The sequence below is a fragment of the Parasteatoda tepidariorum genome, chromosome 4 (assembly GCF_043381705.1).
Source record: "Parasteatoda tepidariorum isolate YZ-2023 chromosome 4, CAS_Ptep_4.0, whole genome shotgun sequence".
Lineage (NCBI taxonomy): Eukaryota > Metazoa > Arthropoda > Arachnida > Araneae > Theridiidae > Parasteatoda > Parasteatoda tepidariorum.
Genome location: NC_092207.1, coordinates 100,181,379 through 100,206,096, shown reverse-complemented (window position 1 = coordinate 100,206,096; position 24,718 = coordinate 100,181,379). Strand labels below are relative to the sequence as shown.

The 24,718-nt window shown below is 32.6% G+C and overlaps 2 protein-coding genes across 2 annotated transcripts in view; both read left to right on the top strand.

Moving 5' to 3' along the window:
* Window positions 1-7,036, top strand: part of LOC107449945 (laminin subunit gamma-1) — a 35,472-nt gene extending 28,436 nt beyond the window's left edge. Inside the window, exons 19-23 of the mRNA XM_043046181.2 lie at window positions 375-489; window positions 654-853; window positions 1,751-1,909; window positions 3,227-3,326; window positions 6,100-7,036. Of these exons, the coding sequence (XP_042902115.1) occupies window positions 375-489; window positions 654-853; window positions 1,751-1,909; window positions 3,227-3,326; window positions 6,100-6,353 (828 nt within the window). The 3' untranslated portion in view covers window positions 6,354-7,036. The remainder of the gene's footprint in view (window positions 1-374; window positions 490-653; window positions 854-1,750; window positions 1,910-3,226; window positions 3,327-6,099) is intronic.
* A 7,190-nt stretch (window positions 7,037-14,226) lies between these two features.
* LOC107450050 (11-beta-hydroxysteroid dehydrogenase type 2-like) lies at window positions 14,227-23,777 on the top strand. The gene is made up of 5 exons (XM_016065755.3): window positions 14,227-14,483; window positions 17,598-17,816; window positions 19,182-19,334; window positions 20,433-20,617; window positions 23,250-23,777. Exons 1-5 carry the CDS (start codon window positions 14,324-14,326, stop codon window positions 23,550-23,552), a joined length of 1,020 nt encoding a protein of 339 aa, XP_015921241.1. The 5' UTR covers window positions 14,227-14,323; the 3' UTR covers window positions 23,553-23,777.
* The last annotated feature ends 941 nt before the right edge of the window (window positions 23,778-24,718 follow it).

Here is a 24,718-nt window from a genome sequence, read left to right as displayed (position 1 = left end):
AATTAAAAAGCAATTAAGCAAACTCCTCCAAGTTTCTTCGTCTTTCACGGTTATAAAATTTAGCAGATTTTGATAGCAAGCTCATTTTTCCTGGCTTTAATAGTCATTTGAAACCTTATATTTATTTCACTTAATTTCTGACAAGGATTTAAAAACTACGTAATGAGTGAGACCCTTACAGAACACGTAATACGATAGGTTTACTAATGTTTTACCCCCCGCATAATTTCATGTGGGAATCTGCTTTTGCCAAATTGCTGTTATCATATTTTTATGTTTATTTTTAATTATTTAATGCAAGCAAAAATTACAAAGATTTCTTTTCTCAATTAATAACTTTTGTAATCATCATTATCTGAGATCTTTCATTTTAGATTACAGATGAATTGCTTACTGATACTGATGCTGCACTTGCCAAGGCACTGAATGCAATTGAATCTGGTGAAAAGATCTTAGAGGATGCTAAAGATACCCTTGATACACTTAAAGGTATGGCACCTTTTTTTTAAGTTCATATACTTCCAATTACTAAATAACAATTCACAAGCTGTATCCTGAATTCTAATGTTGATTTATTACCATACATTATTTCTCTTAAAACAAATGTGTATAAAAACAATTTAAGATACAATATAATCAATTATTTTTGTTAGGTTTTGATCAGCAGGTAAAAGAGAGTCAAGAAAGAGCAAATGAGACAATTAAGAGAATACCTGAAGTCAAAAGAAAGGTTAACGAAGCTGAAAATAAAACATTTGATGCTGAAGATGCTTTACGTGGCGCCATCCAAGATGCTGCAGACGCCAGGGATATTGCGAGAGAAGCTAAAAGATTGGCAGAACAAGCGTCTAAAGTAATATTCTTTTTTTTAGTTTATATTTTCTTTTGTTAAACTGTTGAGACAAATTTGCTTTTACTTACAAACATTGAATAGCTCACTTCCTTATCCCAAATACAGTTGATAGTAAAATAGTTCATTTGTACTGTAGAAGATCTTTATTACGTAAACCTTGAAATGGGAAGCATTATATAGGGATATTTTTTATCATTGTTCTCGAACAGCCGACCCACTTTTCGGTTTACGACTACCGATGTTCTACTCTATAGCCATTTTTACCCCATTCCGGAAGACAGGAGAAATCTTGTATAAAGTATTGATAGAAATTTGTCTTTGTTGAGACCTTTTTGATGGAACCAACTCGTAATTGCGTCACATGGAGAGGAAAACCAAGAAAAATCTCCTACAATTAACCTGATAGCAAGGAGACGGGTGCAGAATTCATTTCGACCAGCCATCGCTGAAATTCGAACCCGGGTAACCTCATTGGGAGGTGAGCATTCTACCCCTGAGAAACAGTGGCTAAACATTTTGTACCATTAAAATCATTAAACTTACCTACTAAACATGTTAATATACATTATGTTTAGATAAAACAATTTTATAATTGTGACTTGCAAACTTGATATGTTACTGTAATTTTTAATGTTTTCATAGGTTGTAAGCGTTTAATTTTTTTTTTCACCATCGATAATTTATATAAAGTATATAAGCCATGTTAATTTGTTTGACATAAATAAAAAATCTTCTATTTAATTCATAGTTTATGCGTCAAATGGAATGATAATTTACAGAGTAACTGTAAATCAAGTTTAATTATTCAGGAATAGTATTTTTACATAGCACAAGTCTCTAATAGGTATATTAATTAAACATTTCTCATGTAGCTAATGAAAGCATTGATTTTGATAGGATGCAGATGGAATACGCAAAGAGGCTGGACAAACTAAAGAGGATGCTAAAAGACTTAAAGGTCAAGCGGGAGAACTCACAGATGACGTGGATGATACTGATGAACGGATGAAACAATTTGAAGATGAAGCCAAAATGGATGCAGACTCTTCTGAAGAGGTATGATTTTAGGCGTAACATTTACTGTTATTCTCCTGTTAATAAAATTATAGATACAGTGAGCAAGAAAACTTAAATGATTTCCAGGTGCAGTCTTAAGCATTTAAAGGATTGGTCTTGAGATATTAACAGCAAATTTTATAAAATCAAAACTAACTGATGCAATCATTATTTAAACTTTAACCCATTAGTCTTCAAAACTCAAATGTGTAATTTGTTTCTGGTGAAACCAGAATTATCTATTACTTTTTTGACTCTATACAAAATTAATTTATTGTAAAAAGAAATTCTTGTACTTTTGCTTAAAAAGGATATCCATTTCCAGAATCTTCATTCAAAACTGTATAATGATTTTACTAATATTCAACTGTTATAAAAGATCTTCACGTTTTTAACGTTAGTAATGGAATTATTGCTTTACTCGCTCTTTTTGTAAATAGAAATATCAGAATTTCGCCTCTAAAGTTCACTAAAGACTTCTTACATTCATGTAACTTTAAAAATCGCCATTGTGCGTTCCTTAAAGCAAAAAATGCTCAATGCAACAAGATACAATGTTGAACAATTCATATTCAGAGCAGAACTGCGTTTCTTTCAAAATAAATTAAGTTAAAGTTGTAATAAAATATATAATATGTTTAATAAATATATGTGAATGAAGTGTTTATAATATTATTTCATTGTATAGTTAGTGAGTCGTAACTTGGTATTTAATTAATTGATTTTCTTGTTTACAAAATAAAATTATTTGTCATATAAAAACCATTTGTATTAACTAGTGAGAGTTTTTAATTATTTGTGTTGATACCTGCAGAACATTAGATACAATACCAATAGTGTGAATATAATTACTGGCCAACACCAATTCTTTGAGAATCTTCATTTTCAAATATGCAAACCAATTGCTCCCATGTTTCTAATGTTAAATAACATGAAAATTTTTCTAGAGTTTTTTCCAGCTTGCAAAACCATGCATTTTACAGTTACAAAACAAGCACACTCACTCATCAGGCAGACAAACCCTTATGCTCTAATGTTGCATGAACATGATATGCATTTTTTTATTATGAAAATTGCTGATAGCTGGAACATCCAAATTAATATTTAATGAAAAAGTGGTCTGAAAATCGTTAACTTGTAAAACTAAAAATTTTATTTTGTTTTTGAGCAAATCTATTCCTAATTTTGACAAGAATACGCTTCCAATTCAGTATTAGGCACAACCCAAATGTGAAATTTTTTTTTTATTTAATACAAACTTTAAAATTCCTAGTACATATTTCGAACTAATTATCAACACCAATTAATCTATTCTAGGCTTTAAGTAGAGCAAATGAAGCAAAGACTGCTGCATTGGAAGCTTTAGACAAAGGAAGAAATGCCAAAGGAAAATTAGATGACATCTTAGATGCTTTGGGTATTTATCACTTTTGATTTGTAGATATGTACTGAGAATTAACACATTTTATAAATTTGATAGGAAATAGTTTTAATTATCGACTATTTCTGAGCGGAAAGAGATTTAGATTTCTTGTAAAATATAAGGCTGTATTTATTTTGGTTAAGAAATTGTTGCAGTCTTGTCAATGCTTGTCAGTTACTTCATCATTTTGTTTCCTTGAAGTAATCAAACAAATTTTGAAGAAAAAAAAAGGTATTCCACATTCCCAAAACTTTCATGTATTTAAAAAATAATAAAGAGATTTTTAAACATATTTTTAAGAGTTTTTGATTAAATCCAGGCAAGAAAAATTTGTAATTTAGGAGTATTTTTGCGTGACAGACAAAAACAATTGATATTCTAGAAAGTGAATATTGGTAAGGTCTTGTCTCTTTTCACTGTTTCTTTATGTATGCGCTACAAAGAGTATTTTGTTTACAAATGAAGTATTTTGTTGGGTTAATGAACTTTCTATGACTCTTTCTGAAGGTTTATAGCAATTGCTAAATTCAGGACCCTGTGAATTAGACTCACTTCCTATAGAACTAAAGTTCGAAATTTTAAGTATCTACTTAAATACCATAAGCTTAGATCTTTTTATTTATATCAAAATTATGCAATGTAAAGTTGAACTCAATACCTTGGAACAATGACCAAAACAGCATAAAAACAGAAGTTGACAACAGAATTAAAATGGCAAACAAGTGTTTCTTTGGACTAAGAAAGCAATTAAGATCAATAGGATAATCAGTCGAAAAATTAAAATTTATAAGACTCTTATTCTACCTGTATTGCTCTATGCAAGTGAAACATGGATACTAAACGCAGACAATCAACGTACTCATGGTTTTTTTTAAACAAAAATCCTTAGAAATATTTTTGGCCCAGTACAGGAAAGAGGCTGTTGGCGAATCAGATACAACTTTGAATTATACCGACTCTATGGACAGCCACAGATAATGCAGGTCATCCGAAGCAATAGATTAAAATGGATATCTGGAGAGGTCCAGGAAATAATGCAGTCTGAATTGCCACCTTTTAAAATCCTTCGGGATCTCGGGCTAGAAGAAGACCTCCAACTAGATGGCTGGATGACAGTGCTAAAGATCTAAAAGTATTAAAGATAAACAACTGGAAAAAAGTCGCCATGCACAGGAGGTGTTGGAGGCTACCTGTGGTTGAGGCAGCCAAGGCCTGTAAGGAGCTGTCGTGCTGAAGAAGAAGAAAGTTGAACTCATTTGTTTATCATAGTTGTTACACTCAGATTTAAGCTCACTACCATTTTTGGCAGTATTCCACCAGTTTTTAATTTCCCAACCGGAAACTTTATAGAACTTAGCTTGACAGATCTCTGAATCAACCCTTTAACATCAGATAGAATGCGATTATTAAATATAACACATTTCAATGAATTAAATGAAGCAATGCACTGATTGCCTTAAAAATTAGTTTATCCAAAGAGAGTTGTCAGACTGATGCGAAATTTTAATACGTAAGTACAGTGGTGATAAGTAAGTGATTAAAAAATCAACGCAAAATGGTAATTTATTTTGGAAAAAATACAAATGAATAAGGGTTTTAGCATCCTTTCACACAAATGCAGTCGATCGTTAAGAAATCTAAGTCACTTTTTATATTCTGTAGCGATTCGTTCCACAGTTGCTATAAAACACTGCCAAATCTGGGGTTATCCTACTTGGTTATCCATCACAAGTAGTCCCCTATATGCTCATTGTGTGTTGAATCTGAGAATGGAGCAGGGAAAGGTGGCAAAGTATTGCTTTTTGAAAAAAGGCTCCTAGGAGCCCTGCCTGAAGGGTATCACGAATGCACTGGCTACCTAGATCAATCTTAGGAGGGATCTTGTGATGACACCACATACCATCCCATCAGCTACAGAAGCTGATGAACAGCAGGATTGACACCCATTCACGGTTGCCTCCATTCGGAGTGCTGTTGCCCTTGACCGCATTGGACTGGATTCAGGTAGTCATTTGGGAAGAGAGGATCAATAGTGTAGAGGCCCTGTGGTGAACGCCTCAATACTACGCTGCTACTGCTTCTTGCTGCTGGTGTGATGGTACGACACACGATAGCCTCTCATTTTCATCCGCAGAATATCATGACAACCCTGCGGTATATTCTTCAACCACATGTGTTGACACTCATGGTGGGGCTTCCAGAAGCCATTTTTCAACAAGAGAATGCCCCTGACCCATCCGTGGCTTTGCTTGATCCCCAGATTTTTTCATCGAATGAGTATATCTGGGACTGCAAGTTGGGCAGCCTCCGAGTTTAGACAGTTCAGCAGTGTTTTTACAGCAACTATGAAACAAGAGAGACTTGTATAATTCATTGCCCAGCATCTTGCACTCGCATTAGAGGTGGCCGAAATGAATAATGAAGCCACCATTCATTTGTATTTTTTTCTGCAATAAATGATCATTTCGCATTGATTTCTTACTTTTATCAACATTGTATACTTGCATATGTAAAATTTCATTTGATTCTGAGACTCTTTCTTGGTGTGCTCATTTTTATGTGTTAGGAAATATCTTTGATGAAAATCTCCATGTGGCATAATAAAATCTCTTTTCTGTCAGATGATTATCTATAACTTAGTACAAAAATTTCCAAACCAAGCATACATTTTCATTCAATAGCACATTTGTTGAGTAACCCACCTGCACATACTAACATAAAGATGAAACTAGTTAAAATGACTCATATTCTGTAATGAATCTTTCAGGTGACCTTGACAGTGTGGACAATTCTCAACTGGATGACCTAGAGCGATTGTTAGCCGTTGCCGAACGTGAACTCATCAACGCAGACCTTGGACCTAGGACTGATGCTCTAAGAGAAGCTCAGGTGGAGCAGAAGAAGTGGATGAGAGACTACGAAGATGAAATAGAGCAGCTTAAGAAAGATGTTGCAAACGTAGCCGCTATCAGATACTCTTTACCAGAGGACTGTTATCGTAGACTTGTCCTCGAACCTTAAAACAATTTCATACAAACTTAGACAAGATCTAACTAATTTTTAATAGGACTTTTGTTGAACAAACATGTATTCAAATGGTTTATTGGAAGAAGATAGTTTCATTCTGCTAAATGTTCAGTTGAAACGTAAATCTTTAGTTTTTTTGTTGTTTCACTAACAGCTACATTTTGTTGCAAAAGCACCTCCATTAAGAGAATTATATCATTCACTTAAATTAGGTAACTAAAATGGCATAAATTTAAAAAAAATAACATTTTTTGTTTTCATAGAAATTAAATACTATGTATATTATAATTCTAATGAAGCTTTTAGCTAAATTGTGAAACAAAATTTTATTTTCAATTAAAACAAATATTTATTTTTTTATATTACTATGCACTTATTATTTTAGAGGTCTATCTTTTTTCTACAAATAGTTCACATTTTTCAACGCTTATCTAAAATTTTTTGTATTTTTGAAGATCAAAATTTAAATCAGATGTTTTCATTTACATATATACTTACTTCTCTTGCTTGTGATATTTAATTGATTTTAATTGTTATTATATCGTATTATTTTAAAGATGCAAAACATAGTTTTGATGTGTTATGTTTAGTCTTAATGTATATTACCACTAATATTAGTTTTATTTTTGAATCTGTATTTTAGGTATTTAATAAAATTTATAACTTACGTTTTGTGATATGCAATTACTGTCAAATCATTTAACACTTCTTCTTTCTGATTTATATAGTGTATATAAATTCAACACAGACTATAAAAGTAGATACTTGGTCTAATTAATATGAATACTATAATTTCAAAAAAAAAGTAAGTAATTAAATTGCCTTACAATAAAAAAATCACTTTTGACATAATTTTAAGTTTTACATGACTATAGAGTCCAATACATGTTTATATTGATTATAACCTAATTCTTATGAGAAAAAAAAATTTGGGAAAAACAAATTTATTGAAAAATTATTTTAAATGTTAGAGATTTCTCTCATATTTTGGCAAGTTAAGTTGTATGCTAAAAATAATGTTTGAACGCCATTAAAAATGTTCAAAACAGCTGTACTATCGCACAGTTTTCCAGAAAATATGAGATTCAATCTCCATTTCAGAGAAACTCATTCCTGTACTTTTTTGTGTTGAGAAAAAAAAAAGGTGTTTCAAGAGGCTCAAAAACAAATTCCTGAAGTGAATCTGTGTTTGTTTTTTACTCTTGTAACGTATCACAATGATTTTCTTTAAATAGTAACAGAAAAGTTAAATTTAAAATTTCCAAATTATTTATATATTTCATTATTAACTCCAATTTGATTTGTTCTTATAAATGTTTGATTGTAAACCAAGCTCAAAAGTGGGATTTGACTAATGTATACTGAGCTAACTCCAAGAGGAGGAAAGCTTGTGATTATACATAATTTGCAATGTACAATGCGTAACACCCTGAATAACTTTTGATTTAACGGTCGGATCTTCACGTTCTAGAACTCAATGATTCGAGGGAGTGAACTCAAATATGCTAATTATTTAATGTTACGAATTCAGACCCCAAAAAAAAACGTTCTCTCGCTGATTTATTTTTTTCAACGACGTGGGCAACGACTACTCATGTTCAACTCTTGTCATATTGAACCCAATCCAGAAGACAAGGATCAGTAACCCCAGAGGTATGATTTGTTATGGAAACATTCTGACTCGACAGATTTAACGTGCATCTGTCTCCATTTACTACACGGGGGAGTCTTCGTTCGGCGTGGATCGAACCCACTACCTCTTGGACAAGGGCCCTACCCACCAGGCTATCCCGGCCCCTAAGATATGCGCCCACGGGTGGACTCGAGCAAAAAACCTTCCGGTTAACAGCTGAAGGGGCTAGTCTGGTCATATGTGGTAGCCTAGTGTTTAGATAATCAGACGAAGATCCGGGATTTTACTTGATCCTCCACTCCCCTAAAACCGCCGAATTCATACAATAAACGAGTTCGTGAAAGTCCCGTGGTCGCTGAGCAGGATAGAAGGATCTTTAAAAAATTCATTTCCCTTCGAAATTATGTCTAAATTGTGAAAGTGGTCTCACGAGTAAGTGGTGCTGCTATCTTTCCGTGGTTTCACCCTTGCAGTGCTCTCTTGTCAAACGAAAGGCTCACCTTTATAACATTATATATATATATAATTTGAAAACCTTCGTCAAGAACTGTACGCTATGAAATAGAAGATAACAAATGTTTTGTTGCATTTATACAAATGCTTGTTCTTGTCTAATTCGGATGCAGGGATTTCAAATATAAAACTAGTTTTGCTTCTAAAGCTACAGTTTTTCTGAAAAGTCTATACTCTTAAAAGTTTTAGCCTATTTTTATTATTAAAATGTGCAAGGTGAAAAACGTTATATATAAGAAGGAATTTCATAAATCTTGCAACCCACTTCTGGAGTAGTTAGGGCACATCATCGGGATTGGAATAGCATAGAAACCCGCTCCCGGAAATGTCGTCCTGTTCAGGAAGAAAACTTCTCTATTGTGTCATGAAGAGCATAGAAAGAAACAGTTCGTAATCGGGAAGGGTTCCTAGCGGCGTATGGCTGCATTTCCGGACCTGAATTCCTATGCCATTCTAACCCTGATGATATGCCTTAACTTATCTAGAAGTTAAGCGTAACATGTTCACAACCCCCTCTTATATATCACTTTTTTTAAAGTTATACATTTCGAAAAAAATAGACTAAAAATGTCATTTAAGAAAAATGTAGCTTGCAGAGAGAAACTGATTGCAAATTTGATTTCAGTGATTCGGAGGTATCTGACATCTGTTACAAAAATTCTATGTTAAAAAAGAAGAAAAAAAAATATTGTTAAGAAAGCAATGTTTTCTATCACATTGGTGACGACAGAGGCTTTCTTCTTTAGGTGTGATGTTCAAGCCCCAAATAGTTTAAATTTTAGCAAAAGCATATCCTTATAGCAAAAAATTTTTAAAACATGCATTTTAAATTTTCTAATCCAATGATGATTTAAACGGCAGCTTTTTTCTTGCATGCAAATATATCTACTCGTGATAGTTCATCCTATTTTATCCTTAGCAGATCAAATAGTACTTTTGGTTTAAATTCATTTTAAAAATCAACTTATCATTGTGATAACCTAGCCATTTTATCTCGCTATTAATTCATCCTTTTCTGATTTGTTTTATAATGTTTCAGAATAAAAACACCAAATACTTTTTTTCTCCAAAATCTCGCCAATTGAGCAATGCTTTAGGTCGTTCTTGGTTACGCTTAAATGATTAAATTGTTAACGCTCCATCAACAGTGCCATCTCTAAAAGATGACACTGTTTTTTTTTTTCCGAAGCATTATTACTCTTTTTTTAAAAAAGAATTGCTGTTGCTTTTCAAAATCAGTCAAATCGATATTAGTGTTCTTGCTCTTTTTTAATGAGTATACCGCTATTCGTTTCATATCCCTAGAACTTTCAAGTTAAAAAGTAAGTTGTATCCATATATGATTTTATTATTCTTTTATTTTTATCAAAGTAATTTTATTTTAAAAAAAATTGAATTGATTGGTTTTTATTTATTCATTTATGAACTGCAGTATTGTGAATGGGTGTCCCTCTCCAGTTAATATTTCTTTTCAATCAAACATTCCTTTGTAATTATTTTTATCGAATTTTCGCATGTTCATAAAGAGTACCATAGAATAAAATTAAGGATAAAAATAGAAAATGACGCAACTTAAGTATCGGCACAAAATAAATGAAAGTTATAAATATACTTTTTTTACAAAAAAAAAGATTTGTTTATCTTTTATTTAACGTTGTTTACGTGTAATATTTATTTATCATTCATTCTTGGTATTTTTTATACTATTATAACATTTTAGAGTTTGATTATTACATGATAAATGGTTAATAAAAGTAAAAACCTTTAATATGAAATAGTACGTGATATTTTTTTTTGTATGGAAAGCATATTTAAAATGACACACACATTATATATATATNATTAGTGTTTTATATATATATATATATATATATATATAAGGTTTTCGTTCGTGATTTTCTTCTCTATGTAACCCAAGTGCGGTTTAGAAAGATCAAAAAGTACCCCCTCGAAAGTTAGTTTGTTCCAATGCTTAATCCAGTAGTTTCCTTGTCTTCTGGTTGGAGTTGAACATTGATAGTCTTAAACGCAGAATTGGATCGACTGTTCGACGCCGACAATAAAATAAAATAAACTTAATAGAAGGATGCATCCGAACTAAATTTTTATGCATTTTAAATTATAAATATTTCGTGGAAAATTATGACTGTATAATTATATATATATATATATAAATCAGGACCCGTGCTAGGGATTTCAAATTCTTAGCTAAATATCAAAAAAGTATTCACAAATTTTCGAAAGTCTTTGCCAAATGCAAATCTTAACAATTTTTTTGATTAGGGCCGGAATAGCCTGGTTGGTAGGACACTGAGCCCATGTCCAAGAGGTCGTAGGTTCGATCCCCGCCTTCCGAAGACTCTCCGTGTAGTAAATGGTGACTGATGCAGGTTAAATCTGTCGAGTCTCAAAGTCCCATGTTCCCATAACAAATCAAAACCTCTGGGGGTATTGATCCATGTGTTTCCTTGTCTTCTGGATTGGTTCAAAATGACTAGGCTACGGAGTTGAACATTAGTAGTCATAAACCCAAAATTGGGTCGGCTGTTCAACGACTGTTATGAAAATATAATAAAATGTTTTCCCATAGAAAACTATTTCACGGTAGTTTGTTTCTGGCTTATATTATTTGGACCCAATTCTAATTGGTTATGTGGAGCATCCTCCGAAAATTACTGTAATCGAATAAAAAATACTGATTTCTTCAAAAAAATTGATTTTGACGTGATTGTCATTTTTTTTAGTGGAAAAAATTATTCGCCGAAACACAATTTTATTTTCTAAATTTTCGATTTTTATCGCAAATTTGGCTGTTTTTTGGCGATATATATATAAATTGCAATCTACATATTTAAAAGAAAGCCGTTCGCATGTGTGTTAATGTTTATACAGTTCGCTTCAAACGGCTACCTTCTGTTTTTTATGTCCAAAACACGCGAATTCAACTAATAAAACACAATCTGGACTTCCGTCGACCCACCTTTAAATGAATCAAAATAATGTGTAATTGCTCAATTAAATATATCGTGAGGTTTCACGCTATTTGACTACAGAGGGTACTCAAAAAGTAATTTGCAATTTCTTTGTAAAGTGTGACGTATATTTTGTATCACTTAAAGAGTGGATGATGATAGACTCGTGAAATATTCTCAGTAGGAGGATGTTTTGCGTGCAATAAATCGAGAATCTTTTCAGTTCAGTGAAGTTCAGCTCTCTGAAAAATGTATTTTGTGTGAGAAATTTGCTTGCTTACAGAATGTCGTCGAAACTATGGGACCGTAACTGGAGTAATGAATTAATTTGATTATGCCAATTGCTATGTGTACGAAGACAATCTCAGTATTTAACATTGTCCACTTTTTTCTTAAATATGGATAAAAAAAATTAAAACGTGATTTTTTTTTATTCTATTGTTTACTTTATTGCCATCTGTTCATTAATTCCTCTTTTTCCTATACCGCTCTATAATTTTAGTTTAAAAAATAAACACCTTTGCTAATTTGCACACGCATTTTTCATATATATACACAACAGCAATTGCGAAGTCAAAAATTAAAAGGAAATGAAAAGCTTTATGCATGACCTGAAATTTAAAGAATCATTCAAATAAAGGGGAATAAATATATAGATGGTTTGCTCCCAACATACGAGAAATCGCTTCGATAAAATTTGCTTTCACTTCAGATGACTCAGCTCTCGGCGAAAACTATATCATTTTTATGAACCACCATTTTCATCAATAGAGTATTACAGTTTAAGGCCAAATTTAAAATACGCTTTGTGCCACTTTAGTTGGAATGATCAGACATGCAACAGAAAACGATATTTTATTTTATAACCATCGTTGAACAGCCGACCCAATTTATAGGTTTACGTCTACTCATGTTCAACTTCGCAGCCTTGTCATTTTGAACCTCAATCCAGAAGACAAGGGAACTCCTATATCATGTATTGGGAGAAATTTGCCTTCGTGTAGGACTTTCTTGATGGAACTAATCCGCATTTGCGTTACATGGAGAGAGAAACCACGAAAATCTCCCATGGTTAGTCTGACGACAAGGAGACAAATGATAGTTTATACAGTCAACAACATCATCTACTGATAAATTTTGTAACTAATTTTAAAGCTTGCTGAGAAAAACTAATTAGTTTCCTAAGCAGAACACGGCCAATCCTATAATTTTATCTCCAACCGTTTTTTTATAAATGGATTTTATAAAACGACGGCCATTTTGGAGACAGCAGGTATGTCATTACAAAATATCTAAACAAAAGATTTTTTTTTTACATTTTGATTATTTGTTGAGATAATATTTGAAAATTAGATATTGATAAATCTAGGGCAATGGTCACCAACCCTCGGACCGGTACCGATCAAGAGGAACTGGGCCGCTCAATTAACATTAAACTATTTCCAATTTATTTACTATGGTGCATTTGTCTCTGGTTTGTACGACTTTCCATAGACGAGAAGTTAACCAGGAGTTGAGAGACGTCACCTAAAGTCGCACCAACATCGCTCATGTAATTGTATTTTATTTTGAAAACATGTTTAAATACAATTAATTTAATATTATAAGAAAAATCAAAACAATCTGAAATATCAACTTCTCTCCCCTGCCTCAGCGGGCTGCCGTAAAATTATCAAGCGTTGACAAAAAAGGTTGTGAAGCACTGATCTCGAGTTCCCAATGTTTTGCGGCTACGGAACCCTAAATGATCGAACATCTTTTAGCGAAACTCAAAAGTTAATAAATAAAATTAGTAACTCTAAATATACGAAAAGAAAATTTTTTTTAATCATTTTGATTATATTTAATGAAAGAATGTAAGGAATAAAATTTATTGAGTCCACGTTTTGTCAACATTAGACTTAAAATTATAAGTCAATCAGAGGAATTTGCTGGTCTGGAGTGGCATTTACACTAATTCTAAATTTTTTTTCCTGGATCTCCGAATTAAGTACGCTGAATGAGAGCTTTTGAAAAAGAACTGTTATGAATTTTGAGAATAGTTATGAGATAAACATAATTCTATCATTCATAATTTGATCATTTTATATTGTATTGAAAAGTTCGATAAGAAATACGAATGCATTTTTTCATAAATGCATATCTTTTTCAAAATTTATTCAGTATGTTGTTGCTGGAAGAAATTTTTTTTTTTTTAAATTTTGCAAATTATTTTTTACTCTTATTTTGCTTAAATAATTTCCTAAAAATAACCAAAATGTAACATAAATGAAGGTTGAATGTTTGGATCTAAATATAATGACAGATTTAAAAAAAATTTCTGGTTTAAGAAAATGTGAACTCTAGGAAATCCCTGTGAACATTCTACGGAACCCCATTTGGGAAACCGCTGATCTAGAGCGTAACGGTATTATAGGGTTCTAGAGGAGAAAATATTGAAAGTATTCAATTTATTTAAAATTAAAGAAAATTTGCGAGTGATTAAAATGTTTTGTAGTTCTCTAAGTAATAGAAACGACTCAATCTCTTTTGAATTTTTGATTGGAATGAAATTAATTTTGAAACAGATGAGTCTAGACTTTTCTATTTGCATTTTTTGTAAAAAAAAATATTATAGCACTAGTTCACATAAACTTAAAGAATTGTTTTTTTTTTGTTTTTTTTTGGATTACGTTTACACAAATTTGTATTATTTTCGTACAGATGACAATGGCAAATATTAATCTAATCTATCTCAAATATCAATATCGCTAACATCTGATAAAGATTTTATACTTCGTCCTGTTTTAATGTCTCTCATTTTAATTATCTTTTTGTAATAGAAAAAAGTTTTTTTTTCTTTCCAGATGGATTCCAATAGTGTAGAATATTTATATAGTCTATTTTTAGCATTAGTCCTAGATATTAGGTTTCAATTGGTATTTGGTTTTATATTGTTTGCTCATTGGGCATGGCGATTACCCAGACCCAGAAAAGGAGCGGGCAATCGAGCTGTCTTCATAACTGGTAAGCGGACATCTATATGTCTATCTATCTTTCCATAATATTTATGTATCTATCTATTCATTTATCTGTTGATAGTTATGAAATATAAATTATCACGTAAAGTATGTAGTATGAACACAAAATGAACAAAAATGAACAAAAATAATGATAAGAATGAGCACACAAAAAAATGACATGAGAGAAACGAAAATCAAATAATCTTTAGAAAAAATAGAGACCACCTGCTGTATTGTTTAAATATTTTTTAATATTTTTTAAATGTTTGTATAAATATCAAAAATATAGGGTTAAGCAATCAAAAGGAGAAAAAAAAATTCTTATCCGTTTACCATAGTTACACAATAAATGGCCTCAAAATTCAACACGAGATTTGAGTTTTGCTTTATTCGTGCTACAGAATGTTACCAAAGGGGGGAAAGACAGTTCGGGGGTTATTAAAAATGAAGCACGACACGAAAGAACAACGCATTTTCTATTGTTGAGCAATATTTTCAGCATTGTTGTTACATTTCCTCTGGTCGTGTTATTTCCCTTTTTGATGATTTCCATCAGAACCTTTCTCTTTGATGGATGTATTCTGAAGTCTAAGGGAGATCTTTAAAGGATAAAATGGAGGGCCTTATTAGTAATATTTAGCCTTTTATAAGCGACCATTTACACTGATTTATGTGACCTCTCTGATTACCTGATATGCTCTTCTATTAAATACAACTGAAACATTAATTTCAAATTATAATGACGTCACAATTTTTAATAATAATTGCTTTTTTTTCACCCATCAAAATTACTTCTTGCGTAAATATTAGCATCCCCCGTGTAGCAAATCATTAATAAATAATGAAAATTATTTAAAAATTTTATATTTTGAGCGATGCCATTTAAATTTCTTACTAGTTTATAATGTATATATGGGGAGTAACGAGTATAATGTATATATGGGGAGTAATTTGTTAACGCTAGTCATTTTGACTGCTTTAAATTTAAATTAGAAAAACAATGATGTTCATAAGGACACGATTTCTTAGAATTTTGTGACTTTTTGTACAACATATAATTTTTTTATTGTTAATATTTACTAATAATTTGTTATATAACTGTAAATAATATAAAAAATGTTAAAAAACTAATTTTAAACGAATTTATTTACGCATTCACAATCCAGTCATTTTGACTGTTTTTGGCCAATATAGATATATACTAATATTCCGTCTTTCTAGTGTTAAGGTTAAATATAATAAAATGAAATAAACACTTTTGTAATAAATTTCTTTACCAACTGAAAAACCCTTCCACGCATCTCGAAAGTCCCACATTTTTCCATTTAGGTTTGTGAAAATAACACTTTCTCTTTTATCATCTGCTTGTAAAACGTAATGTCTAATATTTTTATTCTATTAGTTTCCTAATTTTAATAATGTGTGTACTTTTTTTGTTTATATACACTGGTTATCATAAAGAAAAATGACAAAAATAACTCTCCCAAAATGAAGCAAAACCCAATGAAATTTAAGTAGGTTGTCGAATAAGATTTGTTAGGTTAAACTGCAATATGTAAATGAGTGGGGCTGCAATAAAATGACGCAATCTGCAATGAGCAAAAAATTGTATGTTGGATCGCCAGCCTGCGAACTGTGACTTTGAAATAGAAATTTGAAGGAGCCGATTTGCAACAATGACCTAAAGGCATTCGAAGAACTGAGATGGTGGAGATTCTTTTGGAAGACAAACTTAGATAGAAGTGGCTAAATGTGAGTCCTTCTGTAATTCATAAACTTTCTCAACAGTGTCTATCCGCATGTTCGGTATCCAGAAGGTTCAGCCAAGGACTGCCAAATGTAACGACGATCCGATATCGATATTTATCGTTATGTGCTCGAAGGAATGTCAGGGAAGGAATGCCATTTAGCTCCGTGTAGCAACAGAACGCAACGTTGATGATTATCTGAAGCGAAACAACCAACGCATGCTCGATCATCGGGCTTGAATCCAATCGAGTGTGTTTTGGATGTTTTAGGAAGACTTGCGGCTGTTCTCAATCCTCCTCAGACCCTTGCAAGAGCAATGGCTCGCACTTCTAACGGTACTAGTAGACAGTATCATCAAGCATCGCTGTACTGCTGCTAGAAGTGATCATTGGAGGTACTTTTTCTATTTCAAACTAACGCACCTGATTCATACATATGTTTATTTCTGTTGCACCATAATTGTCTGTTGAATAATTTTCATGTTATTTTGTGCATTATAATGTGTACCAGTTTGATTAAACTCTATGCGTAATTTTTTGAGTTATGATCATTTTCTGATTTCTTTTTCCCTAATTTATAATGACTAGAGTAAAACAAATGCATAGTGCTTGAGCGTATTTGCCCTACACCCATCAGAATGGCTTTAAATGAGCGCTGGCGAGCACAAAAACAATGGGTGTCAACTTGGAATGTGTAACAAGAAAGAACCACTGAGTTTGGAGAAAAAATGCATTTACAACTCATTTGGAGCCTTACATCAATCTCTCCTTAAAATAGGTCACAATTTCAAATGGCCATAAATTCTTTTTAACGATAAGGTAACTGAAGACAATTGAAACTTGTAGACATGGGAGCATCTGAAATTTGAGCTCACACCATTGCTGTGCTGTTGTGAGGTACCCAACAGTATTTGGGAACTTAAGGGTATTGTGTAAACCCCGACAGTATTAAGTTTCCGAAACTTCTTCCATATAAAATCGTTTAAGGTATTCATATCACGAGGTAAATGTAGATATTTTTACACCAAAAAATATAATGAATGAGAAAAAAAAAATATAGCCATTACTATTTACCTTTTCAATATTTTCCAAGAAGAGTTTTCGAATAATATCGGGCAAAGAAAGATATGAGAAAAAATCGGATTGACAAAGAAATATATTCGTTTCAGTTAAATACGATATTCGAAAGTATTTTTGTATTATTTCTATGAATTAAAAACAAACTTATGAAAAGATCTTAGTTGATTTATTTTCGAATTTTTTAAATCAATTTTTTAGTTAGCAGACCTCAAATTCTATATATAATATGTATTCTATGTATAATATGTCGAAGTTCTTTACTTAAAACTCAAATTGTTTTATTTATGAAGGTTGTGACAGCGGTATGGGCCACCGAATGGCGAGAAGATTCGATGAGATGGGGCTACATGTATTCGCTGGTTGCCTACAACCTCAATCTCCTGGGGCTGAAAGTTTAAGAAAAGTCTGTTCGAAAAGACTGCACATCGTACCTATTGATATAACTAAAGAAGATCAGGTTAAAGAAGCAGTTGCATATGTAAAAGGAAACTTACCGACAGGAGAAAAAGGTGTGTTCATATAATTTTTAATTCACTATTATAATCTTTACGCGTGCATATAACGCGAATCCTACATGGCATTTAATAGTGGTAGCAGGGTTAATAGAGGGCTATTAGAGATGTTCTTAATAATCGATTAATAATAATAAAATGTATGAAGAACTAATAACGAAAGTTTGAAAAAAAATATTGATTTATTTAAAAATAGTTATTGTTTTAAATAATTTTGAAGGTTTAATACGGTTTTTACAACTTCAAATTCCATTTTGTTATTCTGAGACTTCTAATGAAGCTTAATACAAATGAAATTTTAATATAGTGCCAATGGTATATTTTTTCTTCCCCCTCAAAAAGACCGCCCAAACATACAGTAAAAACAAAGCTCTTTACAACAATAAAATATCACTTTAGTTAAATTCCTAAACATGATTTCTCCTATTCTTTTGCTGCCAAGACAACAAGATCAGAATTCTTAATCATCGCTTGTAAAACCTTTAGTCACGTAACTATTATAAATTGATTAAGTTAATGAAGGAAATTTCTACTGAATTTTTAAAATCTGAATTTCCCTTTCGCTAAGGATTAAATGACTTAATGGTATATTTTGCATTATGGAATAGATTGCGGTAGTTAGAAGAAATAATTATATGATTGGAATCGAAGCAATTAAAACTCACAAAACATCTTATTAACTTCCTACTTTAAATATGATTCTCTCAAGAAATCTAGATGGATTTCTTAATTTTCGTTTGGATAACATTAAACGAAGACAAAATAAAATTTTGAACTCGACTAACCGCCCATACTTGAATTTCATTAAAATCAACAAGTTCCTGAAAGCTAATTTTTATTTTACTTACATTCTACGGATATAGGGAGATTTCTTTTTAGCAACCATGGGGGAAAATCAGGTACTGAAGAGAGGGAGAAAAAAATTTAAGGATTTATTAGGGAAATTTAAGGATTTTAGGAAAGAATTTTTTCTAATTTGTCTAGTAACGGAGGTAATAAAAGATTTTTTAAAAAAAACTTTCTGAACAATGAATGAATTTGCTGCACAAATGAGTGCATATACTTTTCTTCTGCTATTTTTGCAACCCTTCAGAACATGGTAAGTGGGATTTGTTCGAGTTGTTTTATATAACTAAAAATAGACCCATTTCTTTTATTGGTATTTTTTAAAAATATTAGCTATCTTTTATTTCTTCTAAATTCGTATCATTATTCCAATTCACAGCAAAATCAAGGGACTATTTAAGATGAATCTTGACAACAGTTCAAAAAATTAAAGTGAAATTCGCTGTTTTCACGAATACTTTTATCGGTGTGTAACTTTTGTATTATACTTAATGTGAACATGATATTTTTCTATAGGTTTATATGGTTTAATTAATAACGCTGGAGTGATGGCTTACACCTATTTGGATTTACTGACGTCAGAGATGTGTGAAGAAGTAATAGCAATCAATATGATGGGTACCATAAGAGTGACGAAACATTTCCTGCCACTCATTGCTCAAGCACAAGGTACTCTGATTTATTGTATCATGGGTGATACCCATACCCAATACATAAAATGGCTTTTTTAATGATTCTTTGCAGCGTGTCCGAATCGGGGAAAAAATACACCTTTTTATGCCGCGAAGAAATTCTAAATCCGATACAGTAATGAGTCAATGTCACATTTATGTGGGCCCTAACCCTCGTTTGATGAGAGTGAGAAATTCTGAGAATTAGAAATTTGATTCTATACAATATTTGTTTTTGGAGGAGCTCTCTATGCTGTTTCAGAAGTTTTTTCACCAAGGAAAATAAGAAACCACGATCAAAGTGTCCTAAACTGGAAATTATAACTTTATACTACTCTGTGAAAAATGTTGGACCATTTTTGGTGTTGAGGTAAACTAAATACATTTTTAAGCACAGAACTGTAGTTCATGTCGTGCATAAAAATGACATAAAATTAACAAAATAACTATTATGGGTGCAAATATAGTACCAAAAATGTCACAGCTAGCTTTAGCTTTAATTTTTAACAATAGCTTATAGCTTAATAGCAATAGCTTAATTTTTAACAATAGCTAATAGCTTTAATTTTTAACAATAATTTTTTTTAAAAATTATCATTGCGAGATTTTTTTTACTAAGATGATAATTATTAAAAACGTGAAACAATTCAATTGTTTTTGTAAAAATAGAGCATTAGAGTAACTTTTCAATCATTAAAACATTAAATTACAAATGTTTTCCGTTTTAGCAAAACAGTAACATCACGCACTTTTTGCCATTTTTCTAATTAGCATAGAAACTCCAGGTTAAAGATAGGCAATAAACATAGCCAACAGTCATGAATGACAGTTATAAAAACAATATATTATTCGCTAAAAATAATTATTTGATGTGACGATTGAGGCTTTGAAAAACAACTTTATAGAGGCAACATAGCGGATGTAAGGTTTTCAAGTGATCTTTCTAGCAAAACCACTGGGGAAAAAAAACAAGATTTTTTTTTAATGAATTGCGATAATAAGTTATCGATAATTGAAAAAGCGCAATATTAATGTTTAGATCCATTCTCGTATTAATTGGAACAATAAATTCATATCGATCATTTTCAATTTGCAGGTCGCATTGTAACTATCACAAGCATTGTGGCTCGAATGCCCTTTCCCTTAACTTCAGTGTATGCTGCCACCAAATATGCCTTAAATGGTTTCTTTACTTCATTACGCTATGAATTACAAGATAAAGGAGTACAAGTTGCTATAGTGGAACCAGGTGACTTCAGTCGTACAACAGACATCATGCAGGTACCGTGAATAATCAGTAAAAGTTTAATTTACTTTTAAGGTTCATTAAAACTTTTTTTAAACAATTTTAAGCTCAAAATATCACCTAACCGCTCTGGCCATCTCTGTTTTGTTTTGTTTTAAAAACATTAAAATATTTAGATGAGTGGTTTGCAAACTTAATGACTATTATTTCAAATTTCGTCAATTGAAATTACCTAGGGCGTGGTGACTCGGGGGATAGAGCGCTCGACTTCCAGTGAGATGTCTCGGGTTCGAATCCCAGCAATGGCTGGTCGATACGAATTCCGCACATGGCTCACACCAACCCCAGTGCTGAAGTAAAATATCTTAAAGGTTGATGGACCAGAGTCCCCTTTTCATTGAAACTCCATACTTACCGCTGGAGGTTTCATGTATTTCTCTCTCCATGTAAAGTACATACAGGTTATCTTCATCAAAAAGTCCTTTACGAAGGCTACCTTTCCCCAATAGTTGATCCAGGAGTTCCCTTGTGTCCTGGGTTGGTTTCAAAATTACAAAGCTACAGAGTTGAACATTGGTAGTCATGAACCCAAAAAATTTTGGTCGGCTGTTCAACGACGGTAATAAAATAAAAAATAAAATCAGCCATTGAAGTCATGACTTTTAAACACGCTCAAATTTATGCAATATATTGAGTTAATTTTCGTTGATTTTATCATCAACTTATACTAATGAATATATTAAAAAGCAAAATGAATTAACTCGATTAAACACTAAGTTCGCACTTACCCTATTTAAACTCACCCCACAAAAGCCAGCATACATAAACGGAAAAATTATCATAACAGGCATTTCATGCTCTTCTAATCTTAGTATCCTGCAGTGAAGTGTTCGCAAGATACGATCCAGCATTACTGGCTGCAGTCAGTGAGCGTGTGGGTTTGATTAGCCTGCGAAGAGACCGAGGTTATGCGATATCGGTCCTTGTTTAACTGTTCTACCGTAAAGTGAGCGCAAGTCATTGGGACATCAAGGCAGAAGCGTCATCCCCGCTGCAGAGGTGCAAAATTGGGATAGCGTGTCCGCGGATCATTCTCGATGATGTTTCCCAGACTGTCGCTAATAACCCACTGTGCAGTTTTAGTGCGATTTAAATAAAGTACTGCTACTTTTCTAAGCTTCAGGATTCATCGCTAGTCTCGAGTGGCCTAGAACTTGTAATCCAAGACTGCGACATATCGCAGTCTCCAGACCTCTGCACCCATGGTACTGCTCAGCGACCGACTGTAGAGCTTTCGATTCCACAGATTTTATGAGTACGTATATCGCATGTACACGGTGGGTCTTAGCGAAATCGAGGATGGAACCCTGGCTCCTCCGAACTGAAGTTCGATTCTCCTACAAGTGGACTGCCCACGTTATGGTGAGGTGTGTTTAGGTATAGAACAGTAGTAGAAAAGGTAATAGGTTTGAGCCATGAAGTTATTGAAGAATATTAGTGCTTGCGAGCTATTGAAATATAAGAGTACAATTGGGACATATCCAACTTCAGATTAAATAAGAGTGGTGTGTTTTTACGATGCGGTCTAACGAAGTGGCTAAGTTCTTTATTATGAAAGAAATGGACCATAAATGTAGTCATAACTAATTTTTTTAGCACCTCGTTGTAGTAATAGTCCTATATTTTTTATTTATATTAATCATGAGGCTATCTCTACCGTTTTCACGAATCCAGGTTCTAAGATTAAACACTTCTATGCTATTCGGTACTGATACATTTATTTACGTCACTCAATGGGCTATTATCGACGGTCTGGAAAGATATCAGAGGATGATTCGAAGTCAGCTCCCGTTTCACAGTGAGGATACATTCACACACCATCCATCCACAGATGATAATTTTGACCTGAACCAGAGCACGATCCATCTCCAATCCAGTGTCCCAGGGGTATTGATTTGTTATGGGAACTTGAAGGACTTTGTGAGCCTGACAGATTTAGCGTATACCAATTACTATTTTGTACATACATGGAGAGTCCTCGGTCGGCGTGGATCAAATTCACGACCTCTCGGACATGGGCGCAACGCCCTACCAACCAGGTTATCCTGTGCTTCGCTTGTTAACTCTGAAACTTTTAGAGATATCATCATTTGATGCCAACACAGCAGTCAGGGTTGCGCTGAGAGAGAAAAATTGAAGGGATTGCATTATTGACTATTCATTTTTTAGCATACTTTAAGACTTTCCAAAGACGTAACGTAACTTAGTCTTTTTCAGAAGACACTGTGTGAACATAAAGTTGTGAACTTGTCTGGTGTTAGGTCATCCTTCAACCCTGCCGATTAAAACATAGCTCACGTCGTTGTTTAAGAGCTGGTGTAGCGTGAATGCGATCCTGACAGTCGTTGCACATCTGTTTTGACTGAAAATCCTCTTGTTGGTTGTGATGTAGATGTCCACGTCATCTAGCCTGAGTCAATGCTGAAATTGCGCGGACTTACTATGCGTGACCGTGGTTGGGTGATGTTGCTCATGCACAAAATTAATAATTCTTAAGTTCTAGAACATTTTTTCACGATTTTTATTTTAGAATAACAAAGCAACAAAAACATTTGTAGATTTTTGATATACAAATTAGTTCTAACAGCACATTTTCTTTTTTAACAGTGGACACGGAATCATTTGGAGGACATGTGGAAGAATTTGAGTCCAGAGGAACAAAATATAAAAAAACCTATGTTCGAACAGACGAAAAGATACACTGCTGTAGCCAAATCCTCCCCCTCCGAGCAAGAAACGAATTATAAATATCTCTTAGAAGACGTTGAAGATGCCCTGTTAGCAGAGGAGCCCAACTGGCGATATGTCAGCGCCCCATTGTCACTTCGAATAAAATTATGGATCATAAGAAATTTGCCAGAAGAAATAAGTTTTAAACTTATCAGTAGAAGATCAGTTAGAAGCGAATAAAGTTCAATAGAAGAAGATCATATTGTTAAAATATCAGTGAATATTTTTCAGACTTGTTGATACAATTGTCGCTGATGCAATGTAATTCGAAACATGATATTTTATGCCGTCAACTTAAAAGAATAAGTAAGTTAAGTACTGGTGAGAGGTTTAAGATGGCTGAACTTGTGATATCCCGTTTGCTAAGTTATTTACAATTATAAAACTTAATGTTTTTTTTTAAAACCCGTGTCTGGCCTATCCTGTTTTTTTAATGACGCTTTAAAATACAACTTCCTTCTGAAATGCTTTGATCAAGTTAAAAGCATCGATTATCTCTCCGCTGCCATCTTATTTAGATCCTCTATGTCATCATAATTAGTTTAGATTTTTAATAATTGATTCCCGTAAAAAAAAAAAATCGAATCCATTTAAATAATATTGTATTTAACCTTAAACTGTATAAAACATCTGGGCACCTGAGGCCCTTTCCCCATTCATCTTTAGCTTGATCTTTATGATGCTTCGATGAGGTTATGGAATGCAAATGAAGTAAAGGAGTATTCATGAGGATCAGTAAGGTTCTGACTGTGCAGTACGGTGATAGGACTGTATTGTAAAAGTCGAATATCGAACTTTATTCGAGTGTATATCGAACTTTAGCTGAGCTGATAATATTGTATTATAAACTAGATCGATATATATTATAGTAGGGCCTTGAAACTGTACAATTTTTTAGACCCATTTTATTGCAAACCTAAACTCTTACATGATGCCAGACCTTAATCGTAATACACAGATCAAACCCTTGAACTAATTCAGAATCGAACCGCTTGGGACCACCCTATTGAGATGCTTTTTATCAGACCCATTTTGATAAAAAAAAAATCTGTCGGTCTAAAAATTTTCGAAACTACTATTTAAAATTAATAACTTTCTAAAAAAACGATATGAAATTTATGTATTCTTACCTCAATATCATTTGATAAAAAATTCGAAAAATATATTTGCTAATGACTTTTTGATTGTATAATTTACAATTTTAAATTAAGGAGAAGCCTTGCTAAATATCAGCTGCCTGACATTTAGTCAAAAAAGTAGTTTCTGAACACGAAATTTACTAATATATACAAAACTAGACGAGAACAGCGACCAGCTGATGAGCCTACTCAAACTCACAGCTTTGC